Genomic DNA, 22,312 nt, shown 5'->3' on the forward strand with positions numbered 1-22,312 from the left:
AGGTCACTTCCAATTCCATAGCCAATCGTTCCAAAATTTTCCGACAAGCCAAAAAAAGTCATCAAAATTCCGTTGAGGGGGCAGTTTGTCCATGCCCCCCCCCCCCCCTTCGCTCCCTCAGATGAGAACGGGTTAACATATTAGGAATGAATCTTTTGGGACCCGTTTCATAAAGAGTTACAACTGTTGTAACTTTGCCATTATGGCAAATACCATGGCATCAGAGCTCAGCAGCCAATCAAAATCAAGGTTACCATGGTAGCTGCTAAGGAAGAGCTTGCCAATATCAGAAACGCGTATTTTGTATTTGGAAAATAAAAACTCACAGCCTTGATTGATTGATTGATTGATTGATTGATTTTATTTGGCAAGTCACCATAACATATATACAGTAGCATTAAAACAACAGGCTTGCACAGGATGACCCACGAAAGCACGAAAGCTTATTTCCAGTGGGGTCCTCAATATACAGAATTAAGATAATAAAATGTTAAAATTATACTATTTACATATTAAAAATGAAGAAAAAAAATCAGAATTTACTATTACCAATAAATAAGATATATACAAGAATATAACGAAGAAGAAGAAGAAAAGAAGGAGAAGGAAGAGGAGGAACAGAAGAAGAGAGGGGACGAGGAGTAGAAGGAGACGGAAGAAACTGATAACGAATGGAAATAAATAAGGAGAAGAACAACAGCAAAAACGTGACGACAATAACAACAAGAAGAGGAGAATAGGAAGAGATAAAATAAATAGAAAGAATAGAAGAAAGGACATATAAGATTTGTTTTGCGACCCGATTACAAAACGTAGATTTGATGCGAATACTGTTACATGGAACGAGTTACTGAATGAAATTCAAAATCATCGTACAAATACTTATGTTTAAATCTGTGACTATGCATGCTTACGGTTGCTACCATCATTATTAGAATAAAAGCGAACTGAATATTTAACTTTAATGGCAATCGTACGATTGAAGAAGAAGAAGAAGAAGGAGAAGAAGAAGGAGGAGAAGAAGAAGGAGAAGAAGAAGAAGAAGATAGGAGGAAGAGGATCAGAAGGAAGATGCAGAGACAGAGGAGAGAAGAGGAGATAGAGTTGGATGGACAAGCGTTGGGAGAGTATAAAACATGACTGGGATAAAATCAATAATGAATCTATGGAATGATTTGATTTTTTATTTTCGCTCGCTTTCAAATTTTCCATATAAAATGCTTTTTACTTTTTGGATTCAATATTACGTCACTGCTAAAAATAATCAATAACACCTAATGGTAACCAAGCATGCATGAATTTTAAGAATACAGAAACGTTGTTTTTTACAAGGGACCTAAAGTGGTATAATCTTTTACCAGCCAAATGTAGTTCATCTCACGATTGACGCCTGATATTTGGTTGGGTACATAAAGTATCAACCGATCATGGACCTTACATAATATTTTATACGGCATGTACAAAATTGTCACAATACGGATGCCTTAATTTTAACATGTTTGTTGACGATGATTTCCGTAAAACCAATTAAAATTCATACACCTACGTGATCACAAATAACAATTCCTTTGCTAACTATGCGTTATTAGGTCAACCAAAAAAAAAAACAGAATACAAACAGAAAACTATAGAATAAAACAATTACAATATTTTCAGGTAATCGTACAACTTTACCATCAGGAAAAAACAAACAACCACCCCCCAAAAAAAATACATATACAGTATATCAATAACTTCAACTGTTTTGGCAAGATACGCTAAAATGGAACATAAGACCGGAACACACGTTCACGCAAACACCAGAGTTGGAACCGTCATCTTTTACATTTAAATGAGTCAGCTATTGGACCCTTCCTGCATTATGTTGTATTTTCAGCTTAACTTGAGATATAAGATCAATTAATCTATCCAATGCACCTTCCGCTCTTTGTAACAAACGGTAGCGGCTGTACTTATCCGTTTAATGTGCCTCTGTACAAAGCACCCTAGCCCGTGTTTGTTGATTTAAACCTTCTTCAAGAATACCTTCGTAAAGTCTGTGCTGAGCTGCAAGGCTAATTGGTAATTAAAAACTCGAAGATAATTATAGGCCACGAAAGGACACATCATGACGCATTGTGAATGAGCCATTGGCATCGATGACCAAATTTGAACTGGAATAGGGATTGGAGTCCAAATTGGAATTTTATTACAGGTGCCCCTGAATCGAAAATGAACATCAGTGTATTCACGTGAAAAACAAAATCACTGCTTTAACTTTGTAAATATTAATATACTTCAACGCACTAAACTGTGCTTCGTGGAAGATCTAAAGTAAGCTTCTTGCCAGAGGCCAGGACATCGAAAGGGATGATCTCAAAGTCGTAAGTACATGTAGGCTATATTTCATTAAAGTATACACATTTTATGTTGTATTTTTGACAGTACAATTGAATACTTGTGTTTAATATTATTAATAGTTGTTTAAGTAGCTAAATTAAGGTGTCAAAAAAGAAAACGATGTTTATATTCATTTCTTACGGAGATTTAAATGGGCATTGGGCGTGCATGTGCGTGCAGTTTCATGGCCATGGATCGATCTCGATTAAAGTTTTAAATGGATTCCGAGATCTCGAGATCGAAGTTACTCTCGGAAAAAAACATTTGCCCCAAAATACTGGGTAAATATGAGGCATAATGTAATAATATGACTTTAAAGAAAAAAAATGTCTAAGCATGATGATTTGAAAAGGTTATGCGCAGGGCCGTCGCTAAGGGGTGGGGATGGGACACTCCCCCCTAGACTCTGGATATCGTAGGTAAATCTGCGCTGCCGTCGGGAATAGAGAAAAAATAAATAAGAGAAAGAAAGAAAGAAAGAAAGAAAAAAAGGAAGGAAGGAAGAAAGAAAGAAAGAAAGAAAAATTAAGAGAGAGAGATAGAGAGAGAGAGAAATAAAGAAAGAAAGAAAGAGAGAGAGAAAGAAAGAAAGAAAGAAAAAAGATGAAAACAAACTGTAAATTAAAGGGGGAAAAAAGGAAGGAGAAAATCAGAGAGAAGGGGACGCGTTAGATGAGGTTTTGATTAGATTTAAAGATGCGGAGTCTGAGGTGTTAGAAAAATTAAAAATTGTCTATGACGCAAGCGCATGGCTGTTGGACTGACGCGTCATGACGTCTGTCGGAAAGTGACAAACTTTCGGGTCTCTCAGGGCTGTTGTAACTGCTCCAAAAATTATTCTTGCTCTGTCTTTTAGTTCATTCTCTATGTCGATAGAATTCAACTTGCATACAGTTATCGTTAAATTGTGATTTTGTTTTCGCAATGCGAACTAGGGGAGCTCCCTGTACCGACAGTGATTAGAATGTCCCGGTTTAAAGGGATGGTCTGGGCTGAAAGTATTTATAGCTTAATAAATAAAGTAGAAGTTATTTAGCAAAATGCCGAGAATTTCATCAAAAACGGATATCAAAAAACAAAGTTATTGAATTTTAAAGTTTAGCAATATTTTGTGAAAACAGTGGTCATGAATATTCATTAGGTGGGCTGATGATGTCACATCCCCACTTTTTCTTTTGTATTTTATTATATGAAATTAGGTTTATTCAATTTTTTTCCTCCAAGAACTAGAAAAATTGGATTGACAACTGATTTAGTGCATTAGATATTTATTGCTGCAACTTACTTCAATATAAGGGAGACATATTATTCACACAAGTATGAAACAATGAAAAAAAAAAAGATTTTATGTAATAACATAAGAAAACGGATAGTGGGGATGTGACATCATCAACCAACCTAATGAAAATTCATGACAACTGTTTTCACAAAATATTGCTAAACTTTAAACTTCAATAGCTTTATTATTTGTTATCCGATTTTGATGAATTTTCGGCATTTTGTTCAGTGAATTCTACTCTTTGTATTAAGATATAAATATTTTCAGCCCGGACCATCCCTTTAATAGGTCTACATATAAAAAGGTTTTCAGTTCGCGCTTTGCGCTCGCATTATATTTATTAAAACAAACAGCTTGTTTACTAATAGATGCCGAATCTGAGTTTGTTCTATCGATAAAAACGTGTACAATTTTTTCTTAAATGTCAAAATTTGTCAACTTGCCCATCTCGATCTCCCGACAGTGATTAGAATGTCCCGGTTTAAGGTCAAAATCTCAAAAATTCGCGCTCTTATTACCTGTTTTATTAGACACCAATCGTGTTCATGATTGCAAAAACTTTTAGAATGTCCAATTTTCAGGTAGTAAAATAAAAAAAATCAGATCGCGCTCCGCGCTTGCAACAGTTGCTTAGTTCTATGCCCATCCTCTTCATGGTTACATAGCTTTTTGAATGTCCTGTTTTTAAGTTCTAAATCTGATGAAAAAAATAGCTCGTGCTATGCGCTTGTTAAATGTGTTCTTTTATTAAAAACGTCCAATAACCAGTCCAGTTTTCGGCTCTTGTTTTTTTCGGCTCGCGATTGGCGCTCGCACTACTTGATGTATTCTATTCACGAGTCACTGCATATAGTCATCAACATCTCGTTTTCAGAACAGTTAATTTAAAGTTTCAGCTCGCTCTTGCATAAATTGAACGTTTAGTTAGATACGCATCTAGTTCATAATTACAAAGGCTGCTCAAAAAATTTAATTTTAGGGTCTAAATATATAAAATATCCAAAAGCTTCGCGCTCGCATGGTAATTTATATTCAGGCCACATGAAATACATTATCTTGTTTCAAAGAATAAAATTTTTAAAAAAGGAACAAAATGAAAAAATATCAGATTTGGGCGACCATGAAGGGAATTGGATGAAAATATTTTTCGCCCCACCCCCCCCCCCCCCCCACTGAGGAAAGCTGATATTGCCCCTGGGTATGACGAAAGAGAATGAGTAACTCTACACTGTTAGAAATTGCCGTAATTTTACGGACAAAATTTAACAGAAATCGTCCGTAAACGATAAAATACGGAATAAAATTGTAAATTTACGGATTTCTACAGAAAACCCGTAAAAATTACATAATAATTAGGTAAATGATCAATTTTACGGACGTTTTCTGTAATTGTACAGAAGATCATTATTGAAAGGAGACGTTTACGATACATCTTGTAAATTTACTGTAAGTAGATGTAAGTTTACGGATAAGATTTAACAGATTAATTTGTAACACGTGTAAAGTGCATTTTCTACGGAAAATTTTGTAAAATTTACAGAAAAATCAGGTTAATGATACATTTTCTGACGTTGTCCGTAATTGTAGTGAAGATCATTCTTGAAAGGAGACGTTTAGTGGTTTACGGTACAAATCTTTGTAAATTTACTAAAAAGTAGCTGTAAGTTTACGGACAAGATAACAGATTAATTTGTACTATACAAACTACGGAAAATTTGTAAAAATTACATAAAAATCAGGTAAATGATCAATTTTACAAACGTTTTGATCCGTAATTGTACAGACGAAGATCATTATTGAAAGGAGACGTTTACGGTACATCTTGTAAATTTACTGTAAAGTAGATGTAAGTGTACGGACAACGTCAGAAAATTTATCATATAACCTGATTTTTCTGTAAAGTTTACAAATTTTCCGTAGAAATTCCACGTTTTACATATATTAAAAATTAATCTCAGAAATGAGACGTTTAGTGGTTTACGGTACAAATCTTTGTAAATTTACTAGAAAGTAGCTGTAAATTTACGGACATGATTTAACAGAAATGGCAATTTCTACGGAAACTTTGTAGAATTTACAGAAAAATCAGGTTTATGATAAATTTACTGATATTGTCCGTAATTGTAGTGAAGATCATTATTGAAAGGAGATATGTTTACGGTAAATCTTTGTTTATTTACTATAAAGTATGTGTAGCTGTAAGTTTACGGACAAGCCACAGATTAATTCGTAATATGTGTAAAATGCAATTTCTACGGAAAATTTGTAAAATTTACAGAAAAATCAAGTTAATGATAAATTTTCTGCCTTTTTCGAGCATGCGCACTTGAGAAGTTTGTGAAAAAACCGCGAATTTGCAAAGAGAATTTTCCTTGCGGTCTTGGATGTGTCAACTTAAGTGATCTTCTTGATCAGAAATTCGTAAGTATTTTGCTTTGAATTCGTAAAAGAAATTCCTGCTGTACTTCTCTGGAATATATTGATACGTTTTATGCAGTTACATGAAATTAATAGTGTTGGTTTTCATGATTACGAACAAGGTTTTGGCATTGACAAGTCCAGACGATGCAATGTATCGTCGCATGCGCGCTGCTACAGTCCCATCGGTGCATTTGAGTGTTGGATATTTTGACGCTGTGGTTGAACTACCTCAGGCGATGTTCGTGCAGGCTCCACTCCAGTCTCCACTTCACTACCGCTACACTAGCGTAGTGTAGCGGTAGTGAAGTGGAGTGGAGCCTGCACGAACATCGCCTGAGGTATGGTTGAATGAAATGAAGGGGCGAAGCCGTGGGCCAAGCTTGTTTTATGAGCTTCACAACTTCACAAAGATATTTATATTATGATGCCATTTATATATTCATTTGTAATTGTATCTTCATTTGTAAATGTCAAGATGAAAATATAAACCTCAAAATATGTAATTTGTGCAATTAAAGATTAAACTTATTTAAAGAAAGGGGTAGATAGACTGATTAGGCCTAGATCTAAATAAATCAAATCAATGACAATGTCAACTGTAGTGTAGTGTATACCGTCCTCGGGCGAAGTTCATGCAGGCTCCACTTCACTACCCCTACACTACACTCCACCTACCCGAACTTCGGGACGGTGAGCTCGATCGGATATTCCGAGTGACAAAGGTGGGGTGGCCAATGGAAATGTTATTTATTGTAAAAATCATTTAAAAATATATAACGAGAAAGAAAAATGGCTTAATTTCTTATTCTTCACCCGTATTTCACTCCGTGTCCATCCTTTGGTTATCCTCTAACTTGTTGATTTTGGGCCAGTATCTATATTTCCTCACTTCACTATTCACGGCCGATTTCAAAACATCGCATGCGATCGCTCACAGGTCAAACAGCATAAATAAATTATATTATTGGATGGTTCAGAAAATACCAAAAATATTCTACGAGTTGGGGAAAATGTTTTTCTTCCTCGTTTTATTTTTTTTTCTATAATTTTTACAATAACATTTCCATCCCACCTTTGTCACTAGCGGTAGTGAAGACGTGGAGTGGAGCCTGCACGAACTTCGCTCGAGGTAGATCTAGTAATGACTTAGTGCTGGCTAGCGACCGACGGTTTCCATTCTCAGCCGCTCACTGATTATTCAGTTAAGACTGTGGTGCCTGTGTGTTCCGTGTGTGTATGTGTGATGCGAAGCTACCTCGGCTCAAGCGATGTTGAAGACCTTGTTGGAGCGTACAGTGTAGCGGTAGTGAAGTGGAGTGGAGCCTGCACGAACATCGCTTTAGGTAATGCGAAGCGTGCTGTACATGTGTTCTCTGGACGTGTGGGCATGGGTTTAGTGACAGTGTGCGTATGATTGTGAAGTAGTCACTATTGTGAAGGGTTGAAGCCCGGGTTGAAGTTTTTCCCATTACATATCAATTAAAGAGAGTCTTCACTTGTGTTTCATTAAATTATTATACAATGTCCACTGTATAATGAAAATGGAAACATGCGTTAAATGAAAGTGTAATATAAGTGGAAACATGCTGGTCTATTGACTATATGTTGACCATATAGTAGAAAGCGAAATTTGTTCTCAGCTGTAATTATTCTTTCTTCTATGGGAATTTGCTTCTCATAGATCAAATAAAATTTCCGAAGACCCCATATAATTTTGTTCTATTTGGTGCATTTAAAGAGGAGAAAGAAATGCTTTTTTTCAATTTGCCTAAATTGCATTTCAAAATATACCTTTTTCTTATGCTTTCCGCACAGGCCAATTTTTAGAGGCTGAAATATTAAAGAGTTGATTACTTAAATTTTGTTCTAAAATCTTTTTCATATCACTTGCAAATAATGGAGAAAATATAGCACCCCCCAAAAAAAAAAATTATTTGTAAAGGCATCTTGCACAAATTATTACAATGTTTTTGTTTTATTTAACAATCACTATGAGATCTGTATAAAGTGATAAACCAATGAATTATTTTTATATGTATATGTTTCCAATTATTTGCCTATTTATTAAAAAATAATGTTTGTGTTATTTGACAATTGTTTCACAGAATTACGTTGTCGGTTGTCATCTACCTACACCCATGGATTATCTCCATCACCTTCACAACCTTGAATTGCTAAGAGAGGTATGATTGATAAATTTGGTTTACATTGTTTTAATTTGTTTAAAAGTATTATTGAAATGATTTGATGAGATAACAAAAATGAAAACTTGAAATAACATTTTGAATGTAGTTTTTGTTTACGGACATTCTTTTGAAGACAATTAAGATTGCAGTAATTATGTTGGTAGATGTGTAATCAAATCTTCATGCACATGTTCACTGTTTGGAACGTTTATAAAGATCACAAAATAAAAGAATTAAAAATAATATTCAACTCTTCTGCATACATGTACAGCTACCTTTGCCAAGACCACGTCGTGGGCTACGGGATGCTAGAAATCCATTGGAATCGTACGAGGATGGGCCATTTCGAGATCGGTATCGACTGTCAAAAGAAACCGTCATTTACATCATCAACATGCTGGAAGCAGAATTGAAGAGGGACACACAGAGGAATGATCCACTTCCCGTTTATTTGAAGGTGTTGACGGCTCTCCGTTTTTATGCGGTGGGTAATTGAATTAAACGATTATTGAGTGTTTTTGGGCTCTGTTAAATCTATTTGACTGAGGTTGTTTCTATTAATTTTAGGTCTCCTGACAAAGTTGATGATGATGACAATATCTAGAAATCAGAGAGGGAGCACATAAGTAAGAGTATCATTTAAGCAAACAGTCGAGTACCTATGAATTGCATACTTAAAAATTCCAAAACTACCACAGCAGGAGTGAAGCTCTGATGTTTCTGCTGTTAGAACTGTTATGTCATGTTATAGTTATAAATTCGTCATAACCCTAAATTGGCAGATCACCCCTGCCCCCCCCCCGAATCTTGGCTGTGTTGCGATGAAAAGCTATGAAATTTGGCACATAGATAACAAGTCGAGATGAACATACACACAAAAAACTAGAACTGCAATCGTATCAGAACAATGTGCATGCATTGACGCCTGTGATTTTATGGAGGGCAAGAAACAGAAGGAGATAAAGAGAAAACTCCTGAGGATATACATTTTCAAAATATTAAGAGGGCACTATTTTTATAGGCAATGGTCACTGATGCGTAAAATAAAACATTTGCCATATGAGGGATGATACCATTAGCAAACCCTAAAAAAGTGATACCAAGATAAATGGAAACAAGGAAGTGATTTTACTGTTTTCCAACTTTTTAATAGAGAGCGCTATTTCTTAAAGGTAATGGTCACTGATGTGTAGAATGAAAAAAAAAACAGTTGAATTTTGGACTATCATAAGTCGACCCTGTAAAAATGAAACTGAAATTTATGAAAACAAGTAAGTGATGGCCATTTTACTATTGCTATTTTACTATGCGTAAAAAAAAGATGAATAAGGAAGCATGTTACCATTAGCAAACCCTGAAAAATATCAGACCAAAATGAATAAAAACAAGGAAGTTACGGCCATTTTTACGATTTTCCTACTTTCTATTTCAATAAATATGATTTTTTTTCAAATGTAGACTATTTCGGATTTGAATTTAGGGCAAGAAGACGGCATTTTGAAGGGCAAGTCATACTTCAATATGAAGAGCAACTCTTAAAAAATCTACAGCAATTTGTTAGAAGTGTGTAGCATGCAGGATAAGAGAGTAAGGATGGGAATAGTATGCAAATGGACTTGAAATTTACAAAATGGCACCTGGATGGTCATGCATTGCCCCTGTCCGTCCCCCCCCCCCTTGGTTTCCACGCAATAAGTAAAAAAAATATTTAATGGATTAAAAAAAAAAATTGGTGTGTAGGTATAGGACACCAAAATACAGGCTCAGTTCAAATTCGGAGTCCGCAGGTCAAAGGTCACAGCTCATTAGATCTGCGAGTTGGTTTCCACATGATTATCATAAGTTCCAAATGAATATTTAGAAATGTTTTTTATTTGACTTATGTTCATGTGAATTATCACACATAGACATCTACTTTGTGTAATATGTATGGGAAATACCATGTATGTCAATGTCGTACCATATCTCTCATATCTGTAGCACAGTCACTTTTTATTTAAGGAACATTTCTAGAATCAGAAGGTTCATTGACCAGTCTGCCTGTCACAATGCTGTTCGTTCATTGGTTCTGTCTCGTATCGATTATTGCAATGGGCTCCTTTCTACAATTCCCTCTAATCAATTAATTCGTATTCAACGACTACAAAATTGGGCAGCACGATTAATTTTACAGGTTTCCCGAGATCATCCTTCCCAACCACTCTTTAATTCTGTTCACTGGCTTCCTTTTAAACAGAGAATTACTTTCAAATTACTCTTGATTGTCTACAAAACACTGAATAAACAGGCTCCACAGTATTTAAGTAACTGCTTGAATCTGTATACACCAACTAGAGCACTTAGGTCGGCCAGTGATCACCTTCGCCTCACATATTCATTAACTCGTACATTAGCTGGTGACAGAACTTTTACGGTGTCGGCTTCAAAATCCTGGAACGACCTGCCACTAATAATTAGACAGTCTCCAACATTAGCAATTTTCAAAAAGTCATAAAAAACTCATCTCTTTCGTACTTTGTAGTTTTTAAAATATTACATTTAATTAATTTATTGTAAGCGCTTTGGGCCTAATGGGAAAAGCGCAGTACAAATAATAAGTAATAATAATAATAATAATAATAATGTTGCGCGCCATGTTATATATTGGTACACTTTGGGGGTACCGTACCAATTTTTTCGAACTTTTATCAATAGATGTGCAAAAACATCAAGGTAAAAAGTCATAAAAGCAAGGGGCAGAAAATAAACATTATTCAATAGCTGCTTTTTAAGTCAGTACTGCTGCTATATCGAATCGTGTAATGATGGCCACACTGCAAGAGGCCTTCCACTTGTTAAAATGAATTGCAGAAAATTGTCTGATATTAATTTTTGATGAAATATGTGCTTAATTTTTTTTGTCATCAGAAGTATCATCTGTATGTGCTTCAATGAAATGTTTTATAATTACCTCGAAAGAATGACCTATCAACCATATGGTTTGTTTGATTTTACAGGATCATTTCAAAAGATGCATGGTGATGAGGCAGCAATATCACAGTCATCAATGTGTCGAATCATCAAATATGTGTCGGAAGCTATAGCAAGAAGGAAGAGGCAATACATGAAGTTCCTTCGACAAGAGATGAAGTTGAAGCAACTCAGCGACAGTTCTACCAGTACTGCAGATTTCCAGGAGTGATAGGTGCAATTGATGGGACACATGTCTACATCAGGAGCCCTGGTGGGGATCAGGCAATATACTTCCTCAACAGGAAGAATAGATACTCGATCAGTGTACAGGTTAGATTAATTATACCCTTTCTTAGGCCCTTTTCACAAGAGACTGCTGAGACTGCTTGCAACCTTTGTGATTGTGTGCGACATATATTGTGATCAAATGATTGCAATTGCTAATACAAGCAAATGTGAAAGCCACTTAAATTACTATAACTAGAACAATGTACTATTTTGTATAAAGTTTGGCAAAAAAAAGAATGTTACATTAATTTTCTGTCCTAGGATTTCCTATCACTTTAGTTTCATTTATAGTAATTATTCGATTCGTATTTGATTGGGCAATTTTTAAAATGAGTAGTTAATTCTGTAGCATATTTTTTTAATATGCATTTTTATTTATTTATTTTTTTGCAAGTACTGAGCAATGGAAGCAGTGGATGGGTGATTGTTGGATAAATCAACCTAACAAGGAAAGCACACCAATAATTTTAATGTGCATGCATGTTAAAATTGCATTCCAAATATGTGATAAACTTGCAAAACTCAATTGTTGTGTGCTCCCATTGGATATCCCAAAGAAAATTGAAAATTAAGTGCCCAGAACGATATAGAGACAGTTATGAATGTAAGATTTGATATTGCTCTTTTGTCTTCTGCTAGGTTGTTTGTGATCAGAAAACGTATCCGGACATCTACCCCCTGGACATCCACCCCCCGGACATCCACCACCCGGACATCCACCACCCGGACATCCACCCCCCGGACATCCACCCCCTTAGGACATCTACCCCCTAGGACAAGTACCCCCTAGGATATCTACCCCCCGGACATTTACCCCCCGGACATCTACCCCCCGGACATCTACCCCCCGGACAATTACCCCCCCCCCCGGACATCTACCCCCGGACATCTACCCCCCGGACATCTACCCCCCGGACATCTACCCCCCGGACATCTACCCCCCCGGACATCTACCCCCCCCCGGACATCTACCCCCCGGACATTTACCCCCCGTATCCAAAATATCCGTGAGTAGATGCCCGGGGGTAGCCTGTCTGGGGGGGGTAGATGTCCGGGAGGTAGATATCCGGGGGGTAAATGTCCGGGGGGTAAATGTCCGGGGGGTAGATGTCCGGGGGGTAGATGTCCGGGGGGTAGATGTCCTAGGGGGTACTTGTCCTAGGGGGTAGATGTCCTAGGGGGTAGATGTCCTAAGGGGGTGGATGTCCGGGGGTGGATGTCCGGGTGGTAGATGTCCGGGGGGTGGATGTCCAGGGGGTAGATGTCCTAGAATCAAAAAATCATCAGAAAATAACAACCATCGTTGCCAGATGGCCTGGCAGCACACCTAACTCCGCAACCGTAAGTCACTTTTCAACCAAACTTGAATGGTAGATGTACTTAGGCGACCTGCATGTTATGCTGCAGTTGGAGGTCACATGGTAAGGTCAAAGTGTTCCACAATGGACATAAGTTTTTGTAGAAATGTACCAAACCCGACGGTGCTCTCACTCCATGATGTGTCTCTGTATCGTAGCAATACTTTGTAATTACTTGGTGTCTATATCCAGTCGGATTTGAAATGGTCTACACATGTTGAATATATGGTCAAGCGCGCAAATAGTCGTTTATATGTTCTTCGCACTTTGAAATATCATAGTCTGTAATTTCAGGACCTTATAGTTGTATATACTAGTTTCGTGAGACCAGTTGTTGAATATGCTGTACCTGTATGGTCAGGAGCACTAACAAAACAACAAGTACAAGTCATCGAACGTATTCAGAAACGTGCCCTTAGAATCATTTTTGGAGCAGCATATTATTCATATGAGCATGCTTTACTCCAGTCAAAACTGATGTCTCTTGAAGATAGACGGATCAAACTCTGTCTTGCATTTGCGAAGTCTATGCAAATCCCCACGTCTAAACTGTATCACCTTCTACCTCAAAATAGGACTTGTCAATATCAGACTAGAAGCTTGGCCGGAATAGTGGAGATGCGATGTCGAACTTCACGATATAGAAATAGCCCCTTGCCCTCGTTGATTCGGCACCTTAACTCTAAAAGAATTGATTACAAGGAGTAGTTTTTTTGTATATATCTTCCCCCATCGTTACATGTATAATAATATCAAACTAAGAATGGCTGAGAATTAAAGAACTCATCATTCATTGGACTCTTAAAATGTGATATCATTAAAGGGGAATCCAACCCAAATAAAAACTTGTTTTTATAAGGGAAAGAAAAATCAGACAAGTTGATTGGTGAAAGTTTGAACAATATTGGACACACAACAAGAATATTATGAATTTTTAAAAGTTGTAAATATTGGTAATCACTATACCCATGGAGACTTCAAATTGGCCGCATATGGGATGTCATAGTGATGTAAGGCAAGGACTACTCTTCCATGTACTCCAATACATATTATGGCTAAAATGTCATTTTTCCCAAAAGTTTTATTTCAAATTATATTTTTCTTTCATGAGGACATAGAACAATATGATACCTGGGATATATTCAGATTACTGCCCCAGGGGAATGGGTACTTAGGAGAAAACCACAAATCCCTGATAATAAAGTACATGGCCTATGGGAAAGTTGTCCTTGCCCCTTGTCATAATTTACTTACCCAGTTGCCAATTTGCAATCTACATAGTATTAGTGATCTCAATTTTAAAGCAGCTATAACTTTCTTATTGCTTGTCCGATTTCTTTCAAACTTTCACCATTCTGTTTAATTTATTTTTCTCCTTCCCAACACAACATGTTATGGCCAAGGCTGGATTCCCCTTTAAAAGATTGTTGTTTTTTGTAAAATGCAGATTACATAATAATTCTAATGTTGAGTTCTCTTTATGTTGGCGAACTCAAGTTTCATTTCATTTTACTTTGTTAATCAAAATATTTTTCTTTCATATGAGCAATTATTCACTGATATCTAGTCGTAAACTTAATATTTGAATTGAAGTCACAAAAATTGCCAAAATATGTATTATTGCAGCATGTATGAAAAAATGTGACCTAATTGCTTCTTCGCCTTTTTCTCTCTGTATACCTTCCCTTCTTTAATTTCTTCTCTTCTCTCTCTCTGCCTCTCTTCTCTCTTCCACTATTTCTATTCCTTTCTGCTTTCCAATTCATTTCCTCTATCCACTCATATTTACATGTATTTTGAATATATATTTTTTTTTTATTGATCAGTGAGTATCGATTTAAATTTATTCATGATATACTGTACTTTGTTACATATATGTCTATATTGAAATTTGTTCGTAGTACTATAAGTTTTTTTACCTTGTTATTGATGATTTTGTTTGAAATGTAAACTTTCGCAATTCGGCTTTTGGCGCAAAGAAAGGATTTTTAATAAACCATTTTGAATTGAATTGAATTTTCAGGTCAACATTAAAGTTTATGTGCAAGGCTCTTATGACAAGTGTTATTCCATCCCAGTCATTTCACAATGAAGTTCCAATGCAATTATGTTGTGTGCCCTCCCAAATCACGATATTTCTGAATGAGTGGGCGAGACACAATCGCTTTTGCCATGTTTTATTCTAGAAATAGTAAGCTTAGTATGAAAAAAATTATTGAAAAAAGCTGGCCCGATTTGTCCAGGTCAGAAAAGGGCAACACAATTTTTGTTCAGGCCTTAAGTGAATGCATTCATACAATCTACCATGTGTTTGGGAGTACATGTTTAAATAGCAAATCAGCGTTCCTATTGTAAGGTATCTACTGATTAAAAAATATCTGTTAAAAATTCATGAATTCTGTAAACTTGTTTTTTTACGGAAATGTGTAAATTTACATGGGAATTTTGTAAAAGTACGGTAATTTTACGAAAAAGGAATCCGTAAAATTACGGATTAAAAAAAAAAATTCCGGCAGCAAAATTTCCGGACAAATTTTTTTTTTCCGTTAATTATTTATACGGAATCATGTTAATTTATGTAAATTTTCTGTAAAGTTTCCGTAAATAAAGTCCGTATTTTCAAGAATTGTATTTTACGGAATCTTGTAAATTTTACAGAACTTTTCCACAAATTACCACTTTCTGTAAATTTACGGAAAAAAAAAAAAGTCCGGAAATTTTGCTGCCGGACTTTTTCCGTTAAAAAACGGAAATTTTTCTAACAGTGTATCATGACGCATGGTCGCCCGATGTCGGTAATCGGTACCGATATTTGTCGGTAATCTGGGCCTCCAAACCCCCCCCCCCCCCACTAGAAAAGCCCTAGCGACGCCCCTGGTTATACGACCAAACAGGCATATGTTGCCATGGTTATTCGTATTTCAATCAGTATTCTTGTTTCCCAAACAGGCCAGTAACAATCGTTTTGTGGGGGGTGAGGGGTAAGATTTTGAAGAAAAAAACCTTAACGTCTTAGTGAGGGCGAAGCGACCCAGATATCGGGATTTACCAGCATTATCCAATAGGGGGTGCAACGCGACTGATAAACAAATAACAAATAAAGCGAGCGCGAAGCGCGAGCAGAATAGGCATTATGCTGACCTGATAACGCAACATTATAGCACTGACTTTGTGTAATCATGAACGGAGAGTGTTTCTAACTTAACAAATAATGCAAGCGCGAATTGATTTTTTTTTTCTTTGAAAGGCTTGACATAATTATGATTATTTTACAAGTTTATTGATTCAGCGGCCTACAACAATTGAATTCAGAAGTGCAAGAGCATTTTAGCTAATGTTGGATTGTTCACGTTTTCTTTAAATATTATTCAGATTCTTGCCGTATGGATGTCGTCTTGTCTCTGCATGGCTCGTCACGGTAGCCAGTATCTCGATGAGTATTACCTATCTCAACTCAATACCAAGTTATCAACACAAGCCTGGACGTAAGAAAAAAAAACTGAGACGGGCATATTCCCCTGGCATATCTGGGGTTCAGGGGGAGAGGTGTGGGGAGATGGGGGCTAGAACACAATCACCTCCTCCGAAACAATTTACAAAAGCTGTATGTTTTTTTTTAATTACAATATGGTATTTTTGAACTTCATAGTTTTCGTCAAATTATCCATAATGACTGGTCAATTTTTACCCACCGAATAAAACCAGAAGTTGATAAATGATCTATGGACCTTTCGCCCCACTTTTGAAATAATGTACAGTATTCAAAAGTCAGCCAGATCAAATAAAATACCTGCGTGTTTCTTTTTCTTTCTTCTTTTTTTTTCCGAGGTAAAAGCTATCCTAGGCTGAAAATTTCAGGATAAATCTTTGTAGCTTTCTGGTATCAAATGTCTATCTGATCAAGACATACTTTTCAGCCTGGACTAACCCTTTGATATATATAAATTTATTTAGACAGAAAGTTTGTTGAGAAAGCTGAGAAAATAGCGGTTTACAGTAGAAGGGAATATGTTCCTTGTCCAGCTCAGGGGAAGTGCGATACCAGTCGATTTCCTGCTAGTGGTGAATTTCAGGCAAGTGCAATTTTTCTCACTATCATTTGAATAAAATTGTGTTTGATTATAACCAGGGTTCGCAAACGAGCAAATTACAGTAAAGTATAAAAAAAATTGCTTACTTACTGTTAATACTTATAGGGGTGATGCAAGATACAATTTTTGTAATCAATCGCATCAGCTGCGAATTCACATACGATTCACATGGTTTCAAAGAATTTTTGCTCATTCTCCTAAAGATGTCAAGAACACACTTGTCGAATGGTCGAGTTTGGGTTGTCCTTTGAATGACCAACATGCGCCTACGAAATAATAGGTGGTGTACCGTGAAACCACTATAAACTTCACCTTATTATAGCTCTATTTCATGAAAATTCCTTATATCCCACACTATATCTACAGGTCAAAAATCTTTGTGATGTTCAGGTGCGAACATTTCCTTTCAGCTCGTATCCTAAACATGTCAGGAATCTACATACGTACGCATGGAAACCAATTATCATTGACGTAAGTAACTATGTCTAAAATGTCCTATGAAATTACAAAAACGAACGAATTATGATTGAAAGATGAACTGCTCAACAAAAGAGAGAGCATTTTTGCACCCTGCTTATCTATAGCAATGCATTACGGCAATTTGAGAAGCATTGCGGAATAATGGGGTCCGAGAATTGACCCTTGGTGTACCCCGGCAAAATTAAATTGAACAGAACAGCAGGGAAATATATGTTAATAAGTTAAGAACCAAATCGTACCAAATACGCATAGGCTAAAATAAGATTTTTTTTAATGCTTAAATGAATTGCTAAAATATGATTATTCAAATCCAGATTTCTAAAATGTTTTAATTTGGTAAACATTTTAATATCTTTCGTCATTGTTTTAAAGATAACTCTTCGAGAGTTTGGCGCCATTTTCTGGGGAGATTCATCCATCCGGCTCAAAGGCTCCTTGCGGAAACTTCTACCAATCTCTCTGAATCACCACGGATACATGACTCACTTTAACGCGTTTGATCCCAAGAAAAAAGAAGAGATTAAACATCAGTACTTCTACACCCATCCCCAACTCTACGATAACCTTGGGGTTAATAGAACCGAGTACTATAATTCAGATGGCATGGCGCCACACGCTGCGGCAAATCGTCAACTCTACGTTAACAGTTCATACATCCAACAAGCTATCGTCCAACCGATGCTGAAATGTGCTTTAGAATATCACTGTATCTCGCCGGTTGGTGCCCGGTTGCCCAAGCACCGGTTTGATGCATCCATTCTGGCTATTTTAATCTACAAGAATCTCAAAGGAGAGTGGAAAAGAACAAATAATGACAATCGTTACTTTGACGAGGTGGTGTATCTTCGAAAGAATAATTTGGGAAAAGAGAAAGTTCAAACGTGCTTGTGGTAAGGCCTAAAAAATTCTTATCCTGCCCCTTAAAGGGATACTCCACGCTGAAAATAACACGGTTTGAACAAATAGAGACAAACAGACAATCAACATGATCAAAATACTGAAAATTTGATCAAAATCTTCTAAGTTTTGATGATGACATTTAAAAAACTAACCTTTGGTTAAGATATCGATATCGATTCCCCCAACATGGGCTATAAACTTCATTAAGCATAAATGATCTTTGACATTGGTCATGTGACCTGAAACTCGGCCAGGATGTTCATTAATACTTGACTACCCTATGTCCAAGTTTCATGAACTAGGTCCATACCGTCCATATACTTTTTAAGTTATGTCATTTCAAAAACTTCACCTTTATAGGTTAAGATTTCAATGTTGACGTCACAGCCGCCGCCGCCGTCAGAAAAGCGGCGCCTATAATCTCGCTCTGCTACGGAGGCGAGACAAAAATGGGGGTTACCCTCAGGCTATTTTTTCTTTTTGTACTTGCCATAATACACCACATCCATGGTAACTCTCTTTTTTCTTACAGGCCTATATATGATATGGATGCATTTTCACATCTTCACCCCAAGATCAATGTATTAGGCAAGTCTCACAATGAATTGAAGGAAAAATAGGTAGCAGTTTCAGCTTTAAATATTTTAACTCATTGGCATTATACAATTATCATGGCAACACAATTTCCACAATATTAATTAAGAAATGGGTCCTACATTTACACACAAACCCATCAAAATTTATTTGGCGGGGGTATAAAAAAGTCACTGCTGACATGAAATAAATGAAATCTTACTTTGGGTGATGCAGAAAAAAAGAGCTGGCAAAAATATGCTCTAGCATATATGAGATGTGAGCTGTCAAATAGTTATTTTGGAAGTTTATATATTTCAAGACTTGCTTCTGAAAAAGACAATCTCATTGACAATTCTCAATTTCACACAATACAGTATACAGAATAAGGCAACACCAACACATCAAAATGATTCCTCAATAAGTGCACAAGATATACAAGTGGACGCAACTGTGATTTCAGCAACATGTGTTCAAATTAGAGAAATTAAGAGAATAAACATTATTGGCAGCTTGACGAGACTTGTTCACTCCTCAATACGCACTTGTGCAAAAAAGCTACTCCTTACAAAAGAGTTCGACAAAGAAATTGTGACATGTGTTGTAAATTTCAGCTGTGTAATGACACAGAATGAAAGGAATTAAACGAGTTGCCCTTTCTCATTTGGCTGGCCCAAAACCAATCTACCTGATGCAAATCTTCCCCGTTGCATGAATTTAGGCCGGTGTCGAACGTTTCATCCAACAAGTTCTGGTTCATCCGACAGTTACCATAGGAACTGTGCTCCTCAGCCAATCAAAATCAAAGAAAGTTATTTTTAAATGTTGATAAAGCGCTCCCCACATGATCGCCTGACATTCTTGTATGCCTGGTAACGTCGAGCCATCATAAATCCTGGAAATTTGACTGGTGAAGAGTATCTGGATGACAGGGGATACAACTGGTAGCACTAATAATCTATATATACAATAAGTAGTAGCAGATTTAATATGTAAAAGTACCATTCACATTAACATTAAATTCATAATCAATTGGTAAAATTTCATGGGCCTCAAAATAAAATAAGTACATACATAGATGAAAGAGAACGAATAAGGATGGATTACTGATATGCTTTCAAGTAACTAAACACTCGTGAATATGAGCTTGAAATTCACTTTCATTGGATTTTTGGATTGTCACTCATGCATAACATCACAACCATATACCGGCAATGCAAATTCAGTGTCAGACGATGTGCTGGACTACAAATATAAAAGTCATGAAACGTGGCACCGAAAGCTTCTTGCGTAGCAAATTTATTTTTCCACACTAAAAGTTAATACATATATCAAGGGAAACGTCGCTCCCAATTACTGCCTAGCTTCTCATGATCAAAACGGTAACACGACAGTTACTCTGGGCTTTATTACGTCTAACATATACGGTAAGGTTTAGCGTTGCAATTGGGTTTTATGTTAGGTTTAGGATATAGTATAGTGATAGATCCAGGGTTGAAGTTGATTATTCCATTAATGTGTGGAATTTGCAGCGGAGAAATTGTCGCCAGAGTAAATGTCATGTAACCGATTAAAACATGATGTTTGATGATTACCAGCAAACAGTGAATGAACAAAGAGCAAATAAATCACTTTCATTTCAGAACTAGGAAATAAGTTATGATAAAATTTAATATACACTCTATGTGTAGTGACAATTTATCATTTGTATATTTTGTAATTTTAAGACTAAACTGCCATAAGATGTGGTTGTCTTAATTAACCTTAATTTTAATTTCATTTGATATGTGAACACGACTCAAACAAAATAATTTACCTGCAGGCAAAATAATGTCTACCTTCTGTTATTTTTCTAAGCAAAGAATCTGTTTAAGTGAAAGTTATATTCAAGAAAATAGTTTGAGACACACGTCTAAAGAAGATATTGTTACATCACCCCACTCTCATGATTAAGTGATAAATTGACCAATAGGAATTGGCCATTTTGGGGAGTTTCTTATTAGAAAATAATCTTGATTACGCTGAGTTAAAGAGCAGTATCAGAGTTACCGCTGATGCCAGAACTAGCAGCTTCGAGCAATTAGTCGTCCTCTCCCCTAATCTTACGGGGATTTTGGACAACTTTCAACATGATTTTCCAACTGCTGGCAAACTCTGACGGATTATGCGGATGCTTGGCGATTATTTTTACAGCCAGATAATTAGTAGCTGTATATTTTTTCCTGATTTTATCGGGTATGTATTTTGATACTGATATTTTATTTTCCAGGGAAAGAGAGAAAATATTCTGATGGTTTAGTGCCGAGTTGCTTAAATCTAGCGCACTTGTATTCCACAATAAATTAATGTTTAACCCTATCATGGCCGGGAGATCATATGGCGGGGGGAGCACGCAGGCCCCCCTAGAGATCTTGAGCGTCGAACACACGATCACGCTGAAAATTGGCTCGCAGATTGTACAGGACATAATTTACAAAATTATAATTAATTTCATGCAAATTGCTATTAATTATGCTAATTATATGCATAATTTAGTATCCAAAATCATACTTTTTCCTCTAGCTTGCTAAATAAAGCTCAAACTGTCCGAATGTTTGGTGTAGAAACTCTTTGTGGTGTTCTTAGCAAATGCATGTGAAAGAAATTGCCATATTTGATCAATTTCTTATGCATTATATATGTTCATATGATACATTATAATCACTAGACCATAAGATTTTTTTTTTCTCTTGTACCTTTATTTATTCTGGCAGATTGCATGTGTCTTTCAAAAAGTTAGGAATGCTGAGTTGCTGTGATTGTGGACTGACCATTTGATTAATTTGATTGTTGATTGACAATTTGATTGGTTGATTGTCTTCAATTATTTCTTAATTATATTTTAATTGATATATGTCATCAGTAAATTTCATTTTGGAAAAGGTATGGTGCAATTCAAAAATATGATTCCTCAAGCTCTGATCAAAAGCAAAACTAAGAAAAATCAGATGAAATACATATCTTGTTCTAGAACTTATTCCAATTCTACATAATTCAACGTCTGTCCAATGTCTAGGTTCAGTATGATTGTTTCATTGCTCAACAAAGAAAGGCAATGCATTTCCTAACAACAAATGAATGCAAAAAAGTTGAAAGAGACAGGCTTGGCTTGACCTGAGGAATCTAATGGTCAGCAAGATACTTCCTCATGATCTCATTAACTTCGTTAGGTCGTTCCTGTTGGATGAAATGATCGCCTCCTTCTATACGCTCCACTGTAAGATCTTCGCAGAACTTCTCTGTCCCGTAGGAATTATCAGTGTGGAGGGCTGTGTCCCCTGTTCCCCAGATAAGTAGGGTAGGACATTGGATCTTATCTCTCCCGTCCTTCGGTGGATACCGGACCATTGCCCGGTAATAGTTCAA

The 22,312-nt window shown here is 36.3% G+C and overlaps 1 protein-coding gene and 1 long non-coding RNA gene across 3 annotated transcripts; both read left to right on the forward strand.

The window, feature by feature from the left end:
• The first annotated feature begins 1,823 nt into the window (after positions 1-1,823).
• On the forward strand, positions 1,824-20,731 carry LOC135154083 (uncharacterized). Of its 2 annotated transcripts, none has more exons than XM_064099283.1 (5): positions 1,824-2,363; positions 16,236-16,348; positions 16,822-16,936; positions 17,321-17,425; positions 17,807-20,202. In XM_064099283.1, the coding sequence occupies exons 2-5, from the start codon at positions 16,251-16,253 to the stop codon at positions 18,326-18,328; spliced, it is 840 nt and encodes a 279-aa protein (XP_063955353.1). In that variant the 5' UTR covers positions 1,824-2,363; positions 16,236-16,250; the 3' UTR covers positions 18,329-20,202. The 2 variants fall into 2 exon arrangements, with proteins under 2 accessions (XP_063955353.1, XP_063955352.1); XM_064099282.1 differs by having other exon boundaries at positions 1,915-2,363; positions 16,818-16,936; positions 17,807-20,731.
• Positions 5,935-12,245, forward strand: LOC129268746 (uncharacterized). Its single transcript, XR_010293526.1, has 5 exons — positions 5,935-6,079; positions 8,185-8,262; positions 8,537-8,749; positions 11,262-11,547; positions 12,145-12,245. It is a non-coding gene; the product is annotated as an uncharacterized LOC129268746 (long non-coding RNA).
• Positions 20,732-22,312: the final 1,581 nt, after the last annotated feature.

The sequence above is a fragment of the Lytechinus pictus genome, chromosome 5, assembly GCF_037042905.1.
Source record: "Lytechinus pictus isolate F3 Inbred chromosome 5, Lp3.0, whole genome shotgun sequence".
Taxonomy (NCBI): Eukaryota; Metazoa; Echinodermata; class Echinoidea; order Temnopleuroida; family Toxopneustidae; genus Lytechinus; species Lytechinus pictus.

Coding starts and splice junctions, on each gene's coding strand:
- LOC135154083 (XM_064099282.1), top strand. Junction 16,349..16,817: donor TTATCAACACAAGCCTGGAC/GTAAGAAAAAAA, acceptor AAATTTATTTAG/ACAGAAAGTTTGTTGAGAAA. Junction 16,937..17,320: donor CTGCTAGTGGTGAATTTCAG/GCAAGTGCAATT, acceptor CTATATCTACAG/GTCAAAAATCTTTGTGATGT.